This window comes from Sorex fumeus, unplaced genomic scaffold (assembly GCF_029834395.1).
Source record: "Sorex fumeus unplaced genomic scaffold, SorFum_2.1 ptg000036l, whole genome shotgun sequence".
Taxonomy (NCBI): Eukaryota; Metazoa; Chordata; class Mammalia; order Eulipotyphla; family Soricidae; genus Sorex; species Sorex fumeus.
Window position 1 is genome coordinate 8176346 of NW_026606093.1, and position 17382 is coordinate 8193727.

Sequence of the window (17382 nt, forward strand, 5' to 3'; positions counted from 1 at the left end):
AAGATGGGGGATCTGGGTGGAGAAGGCCCAGTCCCGGTACGAGCAGGCTTGGAGATCTCAGCCTGGGGACCTGCATGCCTGGGTTCCTTTGCCAGTTCCTTCATGCATGAGACTTGTCCGGATGTGTGGAGAGTGGTCTCAGCACGGCTGTCCCTGGTTCTGGAGTTCTTCAGCTGCCGGGGCTCTGCTCGGGGTGGGGAGGGAAACTCAATCCGCCCTCCTCCAAGGAGCCCTGGTGAGGACAGCCAGGAGTGGGGGCAGGAGACTCTGTGCTGTTCTCTTCTAGGAGCTGGGTTTTATAGTCTCTGGGTCTTGGCCATTGATCTACAGAGAGATCATGTAGGAGGATATGTTCATTTTTCAGAATTCTGGGGTTCTTATCTTCTTATTCCTCTGTGTGTGTGTGTGGGGGGGGGGTGGTAGTTTCCCCATGGGTGCCTTTGATAGTCTGGAGGTGATTTCTTTTCAATACACCATCAAGGTTCATCTACCACTGCCAGGGAGTCCTCTGGGGGACTTGGTGGGTAATGGTCTCGTCTTTCCCCATCAAAGGTATTTCTTCTAATTTGGTGTTCCTGTGTAATTGTGTGGAGCATTTTGTGTTGATTCTGAAATGTGTTCCTTGTCCTGAACTTATTGCTTCTCTTTTACTAGGGTTATATTGTTTGCTGCACTGACCTTTACTTTTATGGGTTTTGGGGGACTGCTGATTAGAGTAGGGCCTAACAGACCTAGTGTAGTTGGGGTGGCCAGGCTTCTCTGGTGAAAGTTCAGTGTAAGAGGCCAAGATGTGGATCTTAGGGGATATGAAAGGGGTAAAGCACACTCACCAGTGTCTGACTTGTGGGAAAAGCAAAGCATAAAACGGCCTCAGGGTCAGTCACAGAATGTGTTTGAATTCTGCTGCTGGTTGGCTTGTTTGCCTGCTCACAAGAAACTTCTTTCCCAAAGGGGATCTGTGTGGAAAGGCCTTCAATGAGGTGCCTCAAGAGGAAAGGTTCTTCCTGAAAGGTTGCTTGCATGAAATGAACACCTACGGTGTATCTGTCTTTTAACTGGTGCATCTAGGTAACTGATATTGAAATGACTATCATGTAATCTTTCTGTGGAAGTTATTATCAGACAACTTTCTGTAGAAGTTTGGTGTGCTTGTAACATTGTCTTGTCTTAAAAATAGCCCCTTCAGTTCTTGTAAAGTTGGTTTTGAGTCTACTAAGTTTCTGAGCTTTTATTTATTTATAAAGTTGTGTATTGTTCCTTCTACTCTTAATGAACGAATGTTTGGCTGGGTAAGTACTCTTGGTGGGTATTCACTTCATTGAGCTTTACTATATTCAACCACAGTGTCTGGTCTTAAAAAATGTCCTTTGATAAATCTGTTGTAAATATATTGGTGAGTATAGCTTATCTAGATTGGGATAAAGCTAAAATAAGTAAATAAATAAAATATTTATCAATTTCCTTGAAAATTTTATTATCACTGAATAAAAATAAATTCTTTAACTTTTTCACAGTTTTTAAAAGTGTTTGCTTTTAATTTTTGTTTTGAGGCATAACTGACGGTACTGAGGCTTTACTCCTGTCAGTGTTCAAGGGTCACTCTTGGTGATTCTGTGGAATGAATTGACGATTAAGTACAGTTAATCCTTAATTCCTGTACTAATTCTCTGGCCTGAAGAATTGGTTGTTTTAAAGAGCACTTCTTGTTAAAATATTTATTTCAAAAGTCCGCATGTAAACTATTTGGATGTGAATAAAATTTTATAAACGTCTCAGAAAATTATTCCTAGTATCTATCCTTTTATTTGGGATGACAGTAAAATTACTATGACAGTTTTTTTTTCATTCAAATGAACTGATTTCAAGGTAAATGGTTATTATAATATCTTGATTTTAAAATTTTATTCTGGTAAGACAGAAAAATGACTTTATAATTCTTTTTCAATTTCAACGAACTATTATAGAATAAAAAATATTTGATACTAAGTTTTCTTATGCTTGAATATGGAAAATAATCATTGTTAGCCCAAATAAACCGGTACTGTCAATATTTAAAAAAAATAATATTTACATAATAAATAAATTTTAATCACTAAGTTCTTCCTCATCACTGAAATACGTGCTTTTCTTTATTCTTGGGCGTCTTGAATCATCTGATGTTGAAGGACCTCCTGAACTGGGTTTCCATTTATTTTGTTCTTCTTCAATTTTGGCTTGCTGTTAAATGATTTAGAAAACAAAGTGAAAAACCAGAAATCTAAAATTATTCATTATGAATTAATCAAAATCCCATCATAATGCAACAAAACCCATCCATTCAGTTCATGCAGACAATTCCACTCCATTATGAAAGTTCGTTTTCCAGCACTCCCAAGATACTACTTTTTATTATGCTACCCCAAATTATTCTAGATAATTTTTACTGATCAACAGGCATGCAAAATAAAAATCTATAGTGTGATTGGGCAGTTGTACAGAATATGACAATAGTTAAAAGGAAAAATGATAAATGCATTTCTAATTTACACATTACATTAAAAGAGAATAATTGACTATACAAAAATTATCAGATTCTATGCCTACTCTAAGAAATATCTCATACACTTATAAAACATTTCCTATTGAAGCAACGTTTCTTGCTCTCAAGTGGCGTTCAAGGCTCTGGGCTCAGTGAAACTTAGCCTGGCTATATGGGCCAGTTGGATTCAGGGCTCAGACTCAGTGGTGCTGGAGTCTTCAGGGGGTAGAATTTGTGGTGCCAGGTATTAAACTCTGTTCCCATGAGTTCCAGCCCTGTGAGAAATCTCCCAGTACTTAAAATCTTTAAAACTTTTTTTTTTTCTTTTTGGGTCATACCCGGCAATGCTTGGGGGCCCATATGGGATGCGATGGGAATCGAACCTGGGTCATCACGTGCAAGGCAAATGCCCTATCCACTGTACTATCGCTCTAGTCCATCTTTAAAACTCTGATTCAGTAAAATACTCTTTAAAACTGATTCAATAAAATATTTTCTTTTTGAGGTAAACTCAGTTTAATCAGTAACTTTTTCTTAATTCCGCAATGTAAAGATTAAGTATTGAAAGTATGTAGGATCCTTAAAATTTAGAACTAAATGGGAACTATTCCATTACATTGCTCTATAAGTCTTATAGAAATAGACTATCACTGGGGCTGGAGTAATAGTACAGCAAGTGGGTGCTTGCTTTGCATGTGGCTGATCTGGGTTCAATCCCTGGCACCGTAGTTGGTTCCCCAGTCTTCCCAGGAGAGATCCCTGAGTGCAGAGCCAGGACTAAGCCCCAAGCACAGCCTGCTGTGGCCCCAAAATAAAACAAAGCTTATGCGGTAAAGGGGAAAGATTGCAGTTAAGGAAAAGAAGGAACATAAAGCTACCAGTCTAGTTACAGCATGGTACTTTATTTAAAACATTTAGTAGGACTTCTAAGGAGTGCTCAGAAGGCCTCAGGTAATTCTTCACCAAGTGGTCCAGCAGTTCAATGTAAGGGCCCAAGCTGTGATGCTGCTAGGGTCTGCATGGCCACAGTTGGCAATGCTCAGAGGACCATGGGTACAGGGAATCAAATCTGGGTCAGACATGTGTGAGGCATGCACATATATAACCACTATATAGTCTCCCATGGTGCTTTTTTAATAAAGAAATATTTAGTACCTGGAAAGCAATGGCCTGACTAAGACTGTCAAGAGAAGGATCTTCACCTTCATCTTCACTCTCTTCTACTTCTTCACTAAATAATTAGGGGAAAAAAAAATCCAAATACACTCAATCAGTAGTGAAAATTCAGAAACAATAACACCATCACATTTAGTAAGGAGTAGACATACATACATTTCTTCCTCTGGTTCGGGAATTTTTTTCTTCTTCTTTTTTTCTTTTTTCTTTGGAGGTTCACGTTCTCCAAGCATATTTTTGGGACAGGCATAACTCAAGTGTCCACTTTCCTTTCATTTTCAATTAAAGAAAAAGAAAACAGCTATATATATGATATTAAAATTTCCTGGTACTTTAAGGCTAAAAGATTTTAGAACTACGGAAAGAACATCATCACTGAGTATATGTACAATGAGAAATGAATAAAATTCATTATTTTAATATTTAGAAAGAAGAGATTATGGTATTATAACTATCAATGAGCCACTTTAACAATAAGGAAGTATTTTGGTAGTTTCTCTAAAAGTAGTCTTCTTTCAAATATTTTATACCTCAAGTTTCAGAATATAAAACAATAAAAATTTAACTGGACTCATACTATAAATAAATGTTGGATAAAATGGGGATACAGTATTCTTGTCCACTTTTAAAATGTTTAAACATTTTTGCTTAAAAAACAAAGTAGTACACTTAGTCTTATATTTCGTATAAGTTTTTTTCATTTAATATATAGACTATACCTAAACTATCTAATTATGGTACCACTACCTAGAATTCTTTAGTGGCTTTTGAGAACCTGTCACAATTGATACATATGTAATGTTAAAATGCAAATGGGACTTGAATACTTATATATATATATACATATACATATATGTATATAAAAATAAACCTCCCAAATTTAAAAGACACTATGAGGGTAGGTAGACAGATCAAAAGGCACAAATTCATGCTCTGCATGCAGGAGCCTGGGGTCAATCCCCAGCATCATGTGTTCCCCTGCTTAGGGTTGAGCCATGCCCTAAGCAAGGGCACTTGCATACCACCAGGTGTAGTCTGAAAACTAAAATATAGAAAACTCCACAAATTGAAACAACAATTGAAAGAGGATGACTCAAATGGTAATATATATACTTAACTGTAAAAATTAAACACTGCAAAATACTATTGAAGTAAGTAGTATCTTAATAAAAATTCATGGGTCACTGGTATCTTTCAAGTTAATAATAATCAGACTATTTTAAATCTATTTAAAATATTTTAGAAGCTGGAGAAATACCACTCTATATTACCTCGGTTATTGTTACATACTAAATTTCAATTGAGTTACCTAGCAGGTAAGTAAAGAGCAAAATTAAATAATATAGTTTTAGCTAGCCAAGTACTGGAGGCAAAATTAAGCCACTAATGTGAAAAATATCTTGAAGATAACTAGGAAAACTAAGGTTTAGTATACTCACCCCACATTCATAACACTTAGATTTATCAAAGTAGTTTCGTCTTCGGATAAACTCAGCTGCTCTTCCATTGTCAATAGCAATACTTGCTTTTATTACTCTACCAAATAACTGAATCAAGCAAAAATGAAAAAGCAGGATATTATTTTACTGACACCAAAACCTAGATATTTGATCTTATTTCCTCAAATCTTTAATTATATTTTACTTTCAATATTATTTTTATCAAATACCCACTTAGGTGTGACAAATTCTGCATAACGAAATTCTTAATAGTATGTTCCTATCAAAGCTTTGGAAGACAGTACAGCTTTGACTTTTTCCTATTTTATTAGTTTAAAATGTGCAGATCTGGGGCTGGAGCAATAGCACAGAGGGTAGGGCGTTTGCCTTGCACGCGGTCAACCCAGGTTCGATTCCCAGCATCCCATATGGTCCCTTGAGCAACGCTAGGAGTAATTCCTGAGTGCAGAGCCAGGAGTAACCCCTGTGCATCGCCAGGTGTGACCCAAAAAGCAAAAAAAAAAAAAAAAAGAAAGTGCAGATCTACTGATATCCCTCAAACTTGACTATTCATGGCAAGCTCACAAATCTTAGCCTGGAGGAGCACAAAGTGTTTTGAGTTACAAACCTTTTGGGAATGAATGACTTACCTGTTTGTTATTTATTGACCTGGTACAATTCTGTGCAGAGTCTTTATCCAAAAACAAAATAAATGCTACCCCTTTACTCTTCCTGGTATCTTTATCTTTCATTATAGTAACCCTAAAAAAAGCAAAAATAGTTAAAAAGAATAACTATCTATTTAAAGTCATGGGATATCAAGAATGGAAATGTTATAGAAACTTGCCAGGTACCCTAAGTCTGAAAGATTTTAGAACTTAAGAACATTATCATTATGTATATAAAACATATATAAAAAATGAACAAAATTCATTAGTATGATATTTAGAAAGAAAAGTGTGTAGCTTAGCAATGACTGAGTATTTTACAAATCAAATGTTGAAAGATGAAGAATTATTAAAACAATAGAATCATGAAGTGCTGGAATAATTTATCGTCTCTACTCTCACAAACCTGATAACCTTCCAGTACCTGTATTACATACCATAAAAGCGAGAGAGAGAGAGAGAGAGAGAGAGAGAGATATGTTTGCCATACAGGCAGACTGATGGGGGGGGCTGTGGCAGAGGGAAACTGGGGATATTGTGGTGGGAAATGTACACTGGTGGAGGGACTGGTGTTAGATCATTGTATTACTGAAACCCAAACATTAAAACTTTGTAACTGAGTATCTTACTGTGATTTAATAAAAACAAACAAAAAAGAGATGTTCTTTTCAGACAAAAATAAAATGAATTTGTTATTTTTCTAGGTTCAGAAACGTTAACTATTTCAATATTATTTTAAATACTACAGTATTAAGAGCACAGAGTAAGAGTAAAGATTCTGCACTTTCTCCTGATCCTTGCTCATCTCTAGGTTTTAAGGCCCTTGCTTATCTTAAAATATATTTTGGAAGACAATGTTCCACGAGAGTCACTGGAGAAATGGCCTATTCCAACATTGTGATAGGGAAATATTTTGTTATTCCAGAAAGGAACACAGTAAGTTCTTATGGAACCAATCAGTCCCTGAAAATTTTAAGCAAAATGACATATAATGAAATTAGTTTTACCATAGGCCAACTGATATAAAAGATTTAGGTTACTGTGGCATAGTACTAGTACCCAAAACATCAAACTTCTAAGATCCCTAAGATTCCCCCTCCCCCGCTGCCACACACACACACACACACACACACACACACACACACACATCTACTATTAACATGTTGACACTGTGTATACCACCAGTGGTGCACATTTGGATTCCAAACAGACTGTACCAGCTGAGTAATTATTTTTACTGTGCATGTGTGACTTCAGGGATTCATCCCAACCTACCTCATCTGCTTCAGCAAGAATTTTTTTTAAAAAACCACTATACTAAGAATGAGGGCACTTTATTTTATTCAAAAAATAAGCAACTAAAATCATTCTATTTCTTAAAAGAGTACATTTGTTTATTCATTGTGTTCAGAGGGAGAAAGACAAAGTTTTTCACTTCCTGTCAATTTTTGACATACCAGCCCAGTGGTTTAGATTAAGGGCCTGGGAATGTGACACGACTCAGGCTCTGCAGCTCCAAGGATCTATCTTTGCACCTTGGCAAAGGCTGCACCTTTGGAAGCTCAGAGAGAATGTGATGCTGGAAACCCAACCAAGGTTAAGTGCACGCAGGATATGCGCCTTACCCCTGTGCTGTATTTCTCGGGCTCCCCAATGATTTTTTTTCAAATAGAGAAATCAATTTCAAAGAAATTAATGTATGAATACAAATTAATCTTAGATATTTATCATCTATTTATCAAAAGCTACAACAACCAAGTAAGAAAAGTTTCTGGACTGTTTAAATTATTAGAATACATATTGTCTGTAAGAAAATAACCCTTCTAGACAATATAAAGCAAATGCTTTGCCTCTCATTGCTTGATTTACTTTTTAGCTTGATATAGTTGATTGCTTAAAAAATAGCAAATTAACTTATGTTAAAATATAAGACATAATAAAAGTGTCTTGCTTTGCCTTCTTTAATTTATTTCTTAGCTTAATATAGTTGCTTGATTGCTTAAGAGCAAATGAAATATGAGAACCTTAAGTTCCTTTCATATTTATATTCTCAGTTGGTATATATTATCATTTTTCTTTGTTCCAATCTTTTCAATGACATTTAAATTTCAAGGAAGGCAGAAAATGTTTTCTATTTATTCATAAGTCTCGTAAGTACCTTGCACATCATACACATAGAAATATTTGTTTATATGCTCCCTTTGCTTGACAAATAATAATCCATTTACAGTATACTTGATATATTTGTTTGTTTTGGGTCATACCCTGCAGTGCTGAGGGTTTACTCCTGGCTCTGTGCTCGAGGATCACTTCTGGCAGAACTTAGGAACCATATATGGTGCCAGGGATTGAACCTGGGTTGGCAGCATGAAAGGCAAAAACCTTATCATTATCTTATCTCTGGCCCCAAGAACACAGAAAATATATATTAAATCATAGCTTTTCTTAAGGGGTGGGAAGAGGCCTTCCCAAATTGTGTTCAGGAGGGTCGGGGCCTCCACTGGTGATACTTAGCTAATTAGTTGGTGATTAAATTCAAGTGTCCAAGAATATAGTGCTACTTGAGCCTTGTGGTGCTGGAACTGGCTGGGTCACTCTAGCGATGCCCAGGTACTCCTGGGGAATATTCTGTGATGCTTCAAAGACTCTGTAGTACCAGGGATTGAACCAGGGTGGAATAACCAGTATACTGTTTCCCAGCCCTTAATCAGGACTTTAAAATTTGTTTTTATATTTGATTACGAGTAGCATTGCACTGCACTGTCCTCCCGTTGTTCATCAATTTTTTTGAGTGGGCTCAGTAACACTGTGGGACTTGTTACTGTGTTTGGCATATAGAATACGACATGAGTAGCTTGCCAGGCTTTGCTGTGTGGGCAAGATACTCTTGGTAGCTTGTCAGGCTCTCGGAGAGGGGAGGAGGAATCGAACTAGGGTCAGTTGGGTCGGCTGCATGCAAGGCAAACGCCCTACTCGCTGTGCTATGGTTCCAGCCCTTGATTACAAGTATGGGCCTTAATTCTTAGTAATATGGTGAGAAACAATACTAATTCCAAATAGTCAAAACAATTCTGAGAGAAAAATGGGGGTATCATATTGCCAGACTTTATAAAACAATAGTAACTATGAGTGTGGTATTAAAACAAGAACAGCACACACATGAAACAGAATCCAGAAATAAAATCACATATGTATGTACATATATGACAAAGAAAAGCCTACACAATAGAGAAAGGAAAGTCTCTTCAAGAAATCGGTTTGGGAAAACTGAATAGGGACATGTTAAAAAACAAAACTTGGATCTGGAGTGATAAGGATAGCAGGGAGGGCATTAGTCTTACATGCGGCTGAGCCAGGTTCAATCCCTGGAATCCCTATGGTCCCCTGAGCACCACCAGGAGTAATTCCAGAATGCAGAACCAGGAGTAATCCCTGAGCACTGTAAGATATGACCCAAAAAGCCAAAAAACCAACCAAAAAAATTCAACACCCCATCCCCTCAAAATAAACAAAACTAGATTTACTATTTAACAGAGTATACAAAATTACTATATTTCACTGTATAATTTGGGCTGGAGATATAGCACAGCAGTAGGGCCTTCGCCTTGTATGCGGCTGACCTGGGTTCGATTCCTCCGTCCCTCTCGGAGAGCCAGGCAAGCTACCGAGAGTATCACGTCCACATGGCAAAGCCTGGCAAGCTACCCATGACATATTCGATATGCCAAACACAGTAACAACAAGTCTCACAATGGAGACATTACTGGGCCTGCTCGAGCAAATTGATGAACAACGGGAGGACAATGGTCCTCCAATGCTCCTACTGCATAATTGCCACATGCTGATGTTAATACCAGCACAATTTTTAAAAAATAGTATCTACATAAAGGTTACGCCCACATTTTGCAAAAGTATTTGTCCTAAATTGCAACGATTATGTGGTGAAATTGAAGTTAATTCAAGAATAAATATTAAGTCTGAAACCACAAAATAATTGAAGAAAACACAGATGATAGATTTCAGACCCCAATATCAGAGATGTACTTGAAAATAAGTTCATCAATAAGAGAAACTAAAGAAAGAATAACCAAAGAATATATATCAAATTTAAAGTGAAAGAAACTATCACCCCCCCCAAATTAACCTACTGAATAGAAGGTAATTTTTAAATCATACACCCGACATGAGGTTAGTATACATAAAATATAAAGAATTCACTTATCAACAAAAAACAAGCAACAATAACAAACAGAGCAAAAGACACAAATAGACATCCAAAGAAGACAACCAAATGGTTACAGACATTTGAAAAAATGCTCAGCATTATTTTTCACTTGGACAATGCAAATCAAAACCTTATGGCAATGCAAATCAAAACCATATGTGAAGGGGACAAAGAGTATAGGGGATAAGGCACTCGCCTTGCATACTGCCAACCCAGGCTCTATCCCTGCCCTCATATGATCCTTTGAGCCCTGCCAGGAGTTATCTCTGAGCAAAATGCCAGGTATAAGCCCTCAGCACTCCTAGATCTGAACCCCAAACAAAAACTAAGCACAACCATACATGAAATCAACACTCACACATGAGAATGGCCTATATCAAAAGAATAAAAACAATAAATGTTGGTGAGGATGTAGGGGGAAAATATAACATAAGGATTCAGAAATCCCATTCACAGGCATTTATCAAAAGGATATAAAAACACTAATTTGAAAAGACATTTGTACTCACAGAAATATTATTCACAATAAAATACAAAATTAATTTAAATATCCATCAACAAATTGACTGGATAAAAAAGATGAAGTAGAATTCTACTGAGTAGAAGAATTCTGTTGTGAAAATTGTATGAAATTGTTCTATTTGGGACAAAATCAATGGAACTCAAAGTGATTATGCTACGTAAAACACGTGGATGGTTCACTCTTATGTAGAATATAACTAAGTGCAAAAGAAATGGCAAGACTACATAACTAACTTGACTCGGTGAAAACAATGGTTGTTACCAGAGGAACGATGGGTGGCTGAGGGGAATAGAGATCTTTTTGATAGAGGTTATAAGCTAAAATCCTGAAATTCTATAGTACTGTAAACTAATGAAAAATCAACGGAATAAATAAAACACTGAAAAAAGTATAGAATAAGAAACAACACACTGCACATGTTATCTCATTTATCCTGTTATTATTAAATTAATGTCTACATATTAAGTTTTTCTTGCACAGGTAATTGGGGAACAGGTAACTTTACTATATATATTTGCTTTTTGGGTCACACCCAGCAATGCACAGGGGTTACTCCTGGCTCTGCACTCAGGAATTACCCCTGGCAGTGCTCAGGGGACCCTATGGGATACTGGGAATCGAACCCGGGTTGGCCACGTGCAAGGCAAACGCCCTACCCACTGTGCTATTGCTCCAGCCCCAACTTCACTATATTTACTGGATAAATTCTACACTGCTCTCTGTGCACATGTGTCCCCTACCCCAAATGAGTCTTTAGCCCAACTTGTTTGAAACTATTTTTGAGCCAACTGGATTATCTTTGCATTTCAGGAAGTATAACAAAATTTTACTAGTCAGAAATCAACTAAAAGCGTAGAGTTTCATCAACAAGATGAAAATGATTTAACATACGGATTTTTTTTTTCTCCACTGCTATGTTTTAATCAACTGAGTCTAACCAACAACTGGTGCATAACATGACAGCAACAGCTTAGGGAATTCAATAGTCTTGAAACCAGTTTTGCAAGAAATGTTAAAAAAGCTCCTTTAAAGGAAAAAAGAAACTTCCCAACATGTGACACTGAGTATGACACTCACTAATGGTGCATATTGTTGCCCTCTACTAGATTAAGGTTAAAAAAAATCATGGCAACCAATCATCACAAATTTATTTTGGGATAATTCTATTATTTTCCATTCCTGTGCATTTTGTTGGGGCAAGTAATATAAAATAAATATGTTCTATGCCTGCCAAGGGGGCAGACTGAGGGGATGAAAGGAACTTGGAACACTGGAGGAGATAAGTAGGGATTGGGGGTGGGATTGGTGTTGGAACACTGTATGCTGAAACAAATCTATTATGAACAACTCTAAGAACTAAGGTGTCCTAATGAATTAAACAAACTCAGAAAAAACAAGTGGAGAAAGGCTTTAAGCTGTAATATAGGCAGTGCTCAGGGACTGTATTATGGTGTTGACGATCTAACTGGGGTGGCCTGCAATCAAAGCAAGTTCCTGACTGCCTGTAGTATCTCTCCGATCCCTAAATTCAATATTTGTATGTCAAATGTCTCTGCCATATAAAGTAAATATACTTTCATAAAAAAAAAAAAAAAAAAAGGAACTGGAGAGGTCAAGGAGATGGCTCAAGTGGCCAGAGTGCAGGTCTAATGTGTGTGAAACTGGGCTCTATCCCTGAGCACTGTTGAAGTAGTCCTTGTGGCTCCTGAGCACTTCTAGTCAATTGTTGAAGTTGCTCCAGGGACCCTTTGCGCAGCAGTGGGGTGCTTCCTATAAAATTAGAGTTATATACCCCAGAAATAAATTCGGATAAACTGTTTTTTGGTTGTGCCAGGGACTGAACCCAGGGACCTGATATCTGTGACACTTATGATCTATAACTGAGCTATATCCTAGACAAACTTCAAACTTTTAAAGTTTCAAAATTTGTTGTGATTACTTACTTTACAACTTTGCCATACTTGGAGAATATCTGAAACAAAAGACCAAATAATTTACAATTTAATTAAAAAATTTATTAAAAACCCAGGTTGTATTCATGAACCACATTATTGTTACTATTATTATTATTTTTGCCACACCCGGTGATGCTCAGGGTCACTCCTGGTTCTGCCTGCAGGAATCACTTCTGGTGGTGCTTGAGGGACCATATGTGGCAGCCAGGGATTTAACCTGGTTCTGCCACCTGCAAGACAAGCATCCTATGCACTGTATTATCTCTCCAGCACTACATTTTTATTAGTTTTATAAAAATTTTTTGCTTAGAGTCTACAATGTTTTTATTTAAATAACTAAAATTATATCTATATGGTTCTATCTATCTATCTATCTATCTATCTATACACCTGTATCTATCTATTTACCTATTTAACTATATAGGTTTTTGGGCCACACCCAGTGGTGCTCAGGGATCACTATGGTGGGCTTAGAGGGCCATACTTGGAGGTGCTGGGACCAACAATGAGTAGTGCAAGTGTCCAACCTGCTGTACTATTGCTTTGACCACATTTCTTAACTTTCTGATGAAAGTGTGCATATAGAGGAAAAAAAAACCCTCAACTTTTCACATGTGGTAGACAGAAGATGCACTCACTGGACAGATACTGTGTCCCTGGCAGCAATTATATCAGAGCTCCACAGAAGACTTATTCTTCAAATGTCTGTATGTTTTGGAATACCGTTATTCTTAGTCTATCAATCACTATTTTAAGAACACTTATAAAATATCAAGCCTCTACAGCAAAAAGTTCATTCTCATCAGTCTTCTATTGCTCAAGAGCTTTGGTACTGTGCTATTGATGGATCTTTTCCTTCCTTTTTAACTCTGTACTCTCACCCTCACGATCTCAGCCACTTCTATGTACTTACAGCTCCTACTTACTAAATAATGCTTCTAATAAAAGTCTTTGAGTTTATTAATACACAAATACATTTTTTAGTTCTATACACACTGCTGAAACAATATAACTAATATAACTAGATTGCAGGCTAGCAATACTGAACTTATTAGATGAATATAGTTTCTTACACTTATGCATTCTACTGGCTTCTTGTTCTACCCAGAGTAACCCCTCTTCTCTGGGTCCTCTCCAGAGGTTCTCCTCTGCCTGCCAGTCCTCTCTTCACATTTTTATCCAACTAAATGCTTTTTCTCTAGGCAATTGTACAGAAGGTACTTTCACATTTTTATTCAAAGATAACCTTCCCAGTAAAGAATTCAGATTGGTGATCTAAAGCTTCACTAATTTAATAAATCTCATCTCCTGCTTTATCTTTTTCTTATTAGCATGTACCATCACAGCATTAACATACTATCTTATAAATAATATAATCTGACATTTTGTATTTCAGTGTTCCTCTATCTTGTTATACTCTAAGTACCAAGAAGGGCTTTCTTCTTTATCTTTTGTTTACTATTGCACCTATTATTTATATGAACATAACAGTAAACATTCAATAAAGGAATGACCATTTTCTTTAATTATTTTTTAAAATTATTTTTTGCTTTTTGGGATCACAACCAGTGATGCTTAGCAGTTTCTCCTAGCTCTGAACTCAGTAATTACTCCTGGTAGTAATCAGGGACCATATGGGATGCTGGGGATTGAATCTGCATTGGCAGCTTGCAAGGTCAACACCCTACCCACTGTATTATACTGATTTTTTTTTTTTTTTTTTTGCTTTTCGGGTCACACCTGGCAATGCACAGGGGTTACTCCTGGCTCCGCACTCAGGAATTACTCCTGGCGGTGCTCGGGGGATCATATGGGATGCTGGGAATTGAACCTGGGTCAGCTGCACGCAAGGCAAACGCTCTACCTACTTACTGTTTTATCTCTCCAGCCTCCCCCACCCCCCCACTGTATTATAGCTCTGGCCCCAGGAATGACTATTTTCATATGAAGAAGAAAGCTAAACTTCATTTTTTTTCTCTGTTCAAAGACTCAAGCTACTTTAAGTAGTTAATCAACCGTTACAATTACCTACATAATATCTCTCTACTTAATAGCTACCTAAAGGACACCTAAAGAATTAAAAAAAAAAAAAAATAAAAAAGGGAAGAAATCATGCCATTCCTTCCAGTTCCTCTCATCTGTAGGATAAGAACAGGAAATTTTGTTTTGTGCAAGGTTAAAGTGATAAAATAGGATGTAAAGTATTATTGCCCCTTCACACAACCTGATACTACACTAAAAACAAAGCTTATTAAATTATTATGTTTCTGTCATATGTAAATTAAGATATATTTTCAGAATGAGTTATTGGAATGAGATCTGTTTACTCCCAGAAGCCATTTTTCAAAAACCACCCCAAAACAACTTCAAAAGCCAAGAAAAGTAAATGTGGGGACCTGGTTTTTATCCCTGGCACCACACACACAAACATACACACAATGCCAAGTAGGAAAAACAAGCAGGAAAAAAAGAGATCACTCTGTTATATGATGCTCAAGCTTCATTAGACTAGTTGCTTTCTGTGTTTATATGCAATTTGTTATTCTTGAGCTGGAGCAAGAGTACAATGGGTAGGGCAATTGTCTTTCATGTGGCTGACCTGGGGTTAACCCCAGCACCCCATCTGGTCCCCTGACCCTGCCAGGAGTGACCTCTGAGTGAAAGGCTAGGGGTAAGCCTTGAGTGCCAAGGGTGTGACCCAAAACAAAAAACACACAATAAAGGAAAGAAAGAAACTTGTAAAAACAAAATTTGTTATTTTCTAAAATGGGACTACAAATTCTCTTTGGGAGCCACAAGTGTCTAATTTTGCCACTAACACATGTCTGCAGTAAAAGTTTTTGGTACTGATAAAACATGTAAATAATTATGTACTTATTAAGAATTATGCCAAGGGCAACCACTTGCTTCAAGTTACACCTGCATCTCAAATAAAGAATTAAGTAGGTAACTCACTTACCCGGTATAAGTCATTGTTGGTCAGGGAAAAAGGCAAGTTGGATACATACACGGTGCTCTTACTTGGGGCCAATCCACCACTCATTTCTGAAGAGGAAAACAAACCCAGAAGTATGTATTCTTAAGAAAAGTAGACACTCTTCATTCCACACGAAGACCAAACAATACAGGGGTGCCTGGAATATGGCTAACTTGTCTTTTGTATGTAAGGATATGGGTTTAGTCCCCAGCCCTGGAAGAGCAAAAGGTTGTCTTTGGCAGGAGAGATAGCTCAACAGTGTAAGGGCCCCAGAAATCTTAGCTGTGGCTCTCAATCAACCCCAAAAGAACCAGTAAGGAAACTGCTAATTATGACAGAATTATACATATATTTCTCAGAATTAGGAATACTGATCCCAGCTGGGTAAATCGAAGGGTTCCTTTATCCAGCCATTACTAAAGCGTTTTCTGGTTCTTCTTTCAAATAGCCTCTTAACCAAAATGCTTTAGTACTGGTTATGATGTGAATATGTAAGTGAGCTTTTAATAGATAAAAAAATCCTGAGGCAACACTTTACTTTGGGGACAGTGTGGTGCGGCTCCCAGGCACTACTCAGGGGATCTGATGGCCATTTCCTGAGGAATGGCTGTACTGGCAAGATGGTTTAGTGCTCTGTCAAGCAGAGTTGAGGGTCAGGAGGTACTGGGAACAAAGTAAAAGTCTTGGCCCACCAGGCATGCTCTTAAAGTCTCTTGAGCTACAGCCTGCAGAGACTAAGACCAAGAAAGTGCTTGTAAACACTTAAAAATACTGTTTATTAGCACGGGGATGCAGAGATTAGGTCACTAACTTTTACTAATATAACTGGACACATTTTTGGCTATTTTTCTCTTAAGTGTTAAAAAGAAGTTCTAGCTTGACAGTATAAAAAGTTCTTAAGAATAAGTTTTTTCCAGGTGATATAGTATAGCGGGTAGGGCACTGATGGTGCACATGGCCAAAGGGGGTTTTGAACCCAGACATCCCACACGGTTCCCTAAGCATCACCACAAGTGATCCCTAGTGCAGAGCCAGGTGTAACCCCTGAGCATCACCAGGTATAGCCAAAAAAATTTTAAAAAGTTTTTTTTTTCCCCAATTTTTTTTAAATCACTAGGGGCCCGAGTGACAGTACATGGAAATGGTGCTGGATGTGCACACGGTCGACCTGGTTTTCATCCTTGGCATCCCGTATGGTCCCTGTGCATCTCAGGGGTGATCCCTTAGCACAGTTCCAGGAGTAACCGGTGTGCACCTCCAGGTGTGACCCAAAAAAGGAAAACAAACAAACAAAACACCAGAAGGCTTTTCTAAAAAAAAAAAAAACAACAGTTCTGCTAATTGCTTGATAAATTGTCAAATGACACATTTTGTATGTGAATAGTTCTAGAGGACATTTATTATACGAATAAAGTTTTGAAAGACATCGCCTTTCATACATATATTTAATTTTCTTTTTTGTTTCTTACTTCTGGCCCTGAGCTCAGGGGAACCACCTGGGGGGCCGGCGTTCACCCGCTGCACATCGCCCCGGCCCTGTACGTATAAAAAAAAAATCAAAAGTCCAATCATAATTTCTTTTCATACCTAATTAAAAAAAGTCAACAAACTGTCCAGAGAGCTAGGCTGGATTCAGTCCTGTTCAGACCGCGAGGAGGGCGAGATGAGGGTCTCGAGGAGTAAGACACGGGGCGCGGCGCCGGGGCTGTTGGGGGGTCGCCCCGGCGAGTTTCGCTCGCAGGCGGGGGCGGGGCGTTTACCTTCGGGCGGGCGGACCCGGGGCCCCGACGGGCGCGAGCTCTCAGTTCCTGTGAGGTCCTCCCCGTCTCATTTCGCTGGCGACTGGGGGCCGCGGCGGCGGCGGCGGTGTCTCTCCCGAGCGGGCCGCGCCGGCGCCTGCT

General features: G+C 38.0%; 1 protein-coding gene across 5 annotated transcripts; it reads right to left on the reverse strand.

Moving 5' to 3' along the window:
- Positions 1–1500: 1500 nt before the first annotated feature.
- Positions 1501–17354, reverse strand: ZCRB1 (zinc finger CCHC-type and RNA binding motif containing 1). Of its 5 annotated transcripts, none has more exons than XM_056117845.1 (8): positions 17242–17354; positions 15464–15549; positions 12493–12521; positions 5784–5895; positions 5134–5241; positions 3851–3963; positions 3674–3749; positions 1511–2217 (listed from the first exon to the last, which is right to left on the reverse strand). In XM_056117845.1, exons 2-8 carry the CDS (start codon positions 15545–15547, stop codon positions 2086–2088), a joined length of 654 nt encoding a protein of 217 aa, XP_055973820.1. In that variant the 5' UTR covers positions 15548–15549; positions 17242–17354; the 3' UTR covers positions 1511–2085. The 5 variants fall into 5 exon arrangements, with proteins under 5 accessions (XP_055973823.1, XP_055973820.1, XP_055973821.1 ...); XM_056117846.1 differs by lacking the exon at positions 17242–17354 and adding an exon at positions 12631–12734 and having other exon boundaries at positions 15464–15551; XM_056117848.1 differs by lacking the exon at positions 5134–5241 and having other exon boundaries at positions 1501–2217.
- Positions 17355–17382: the final 28 nt, after the last annotated feature.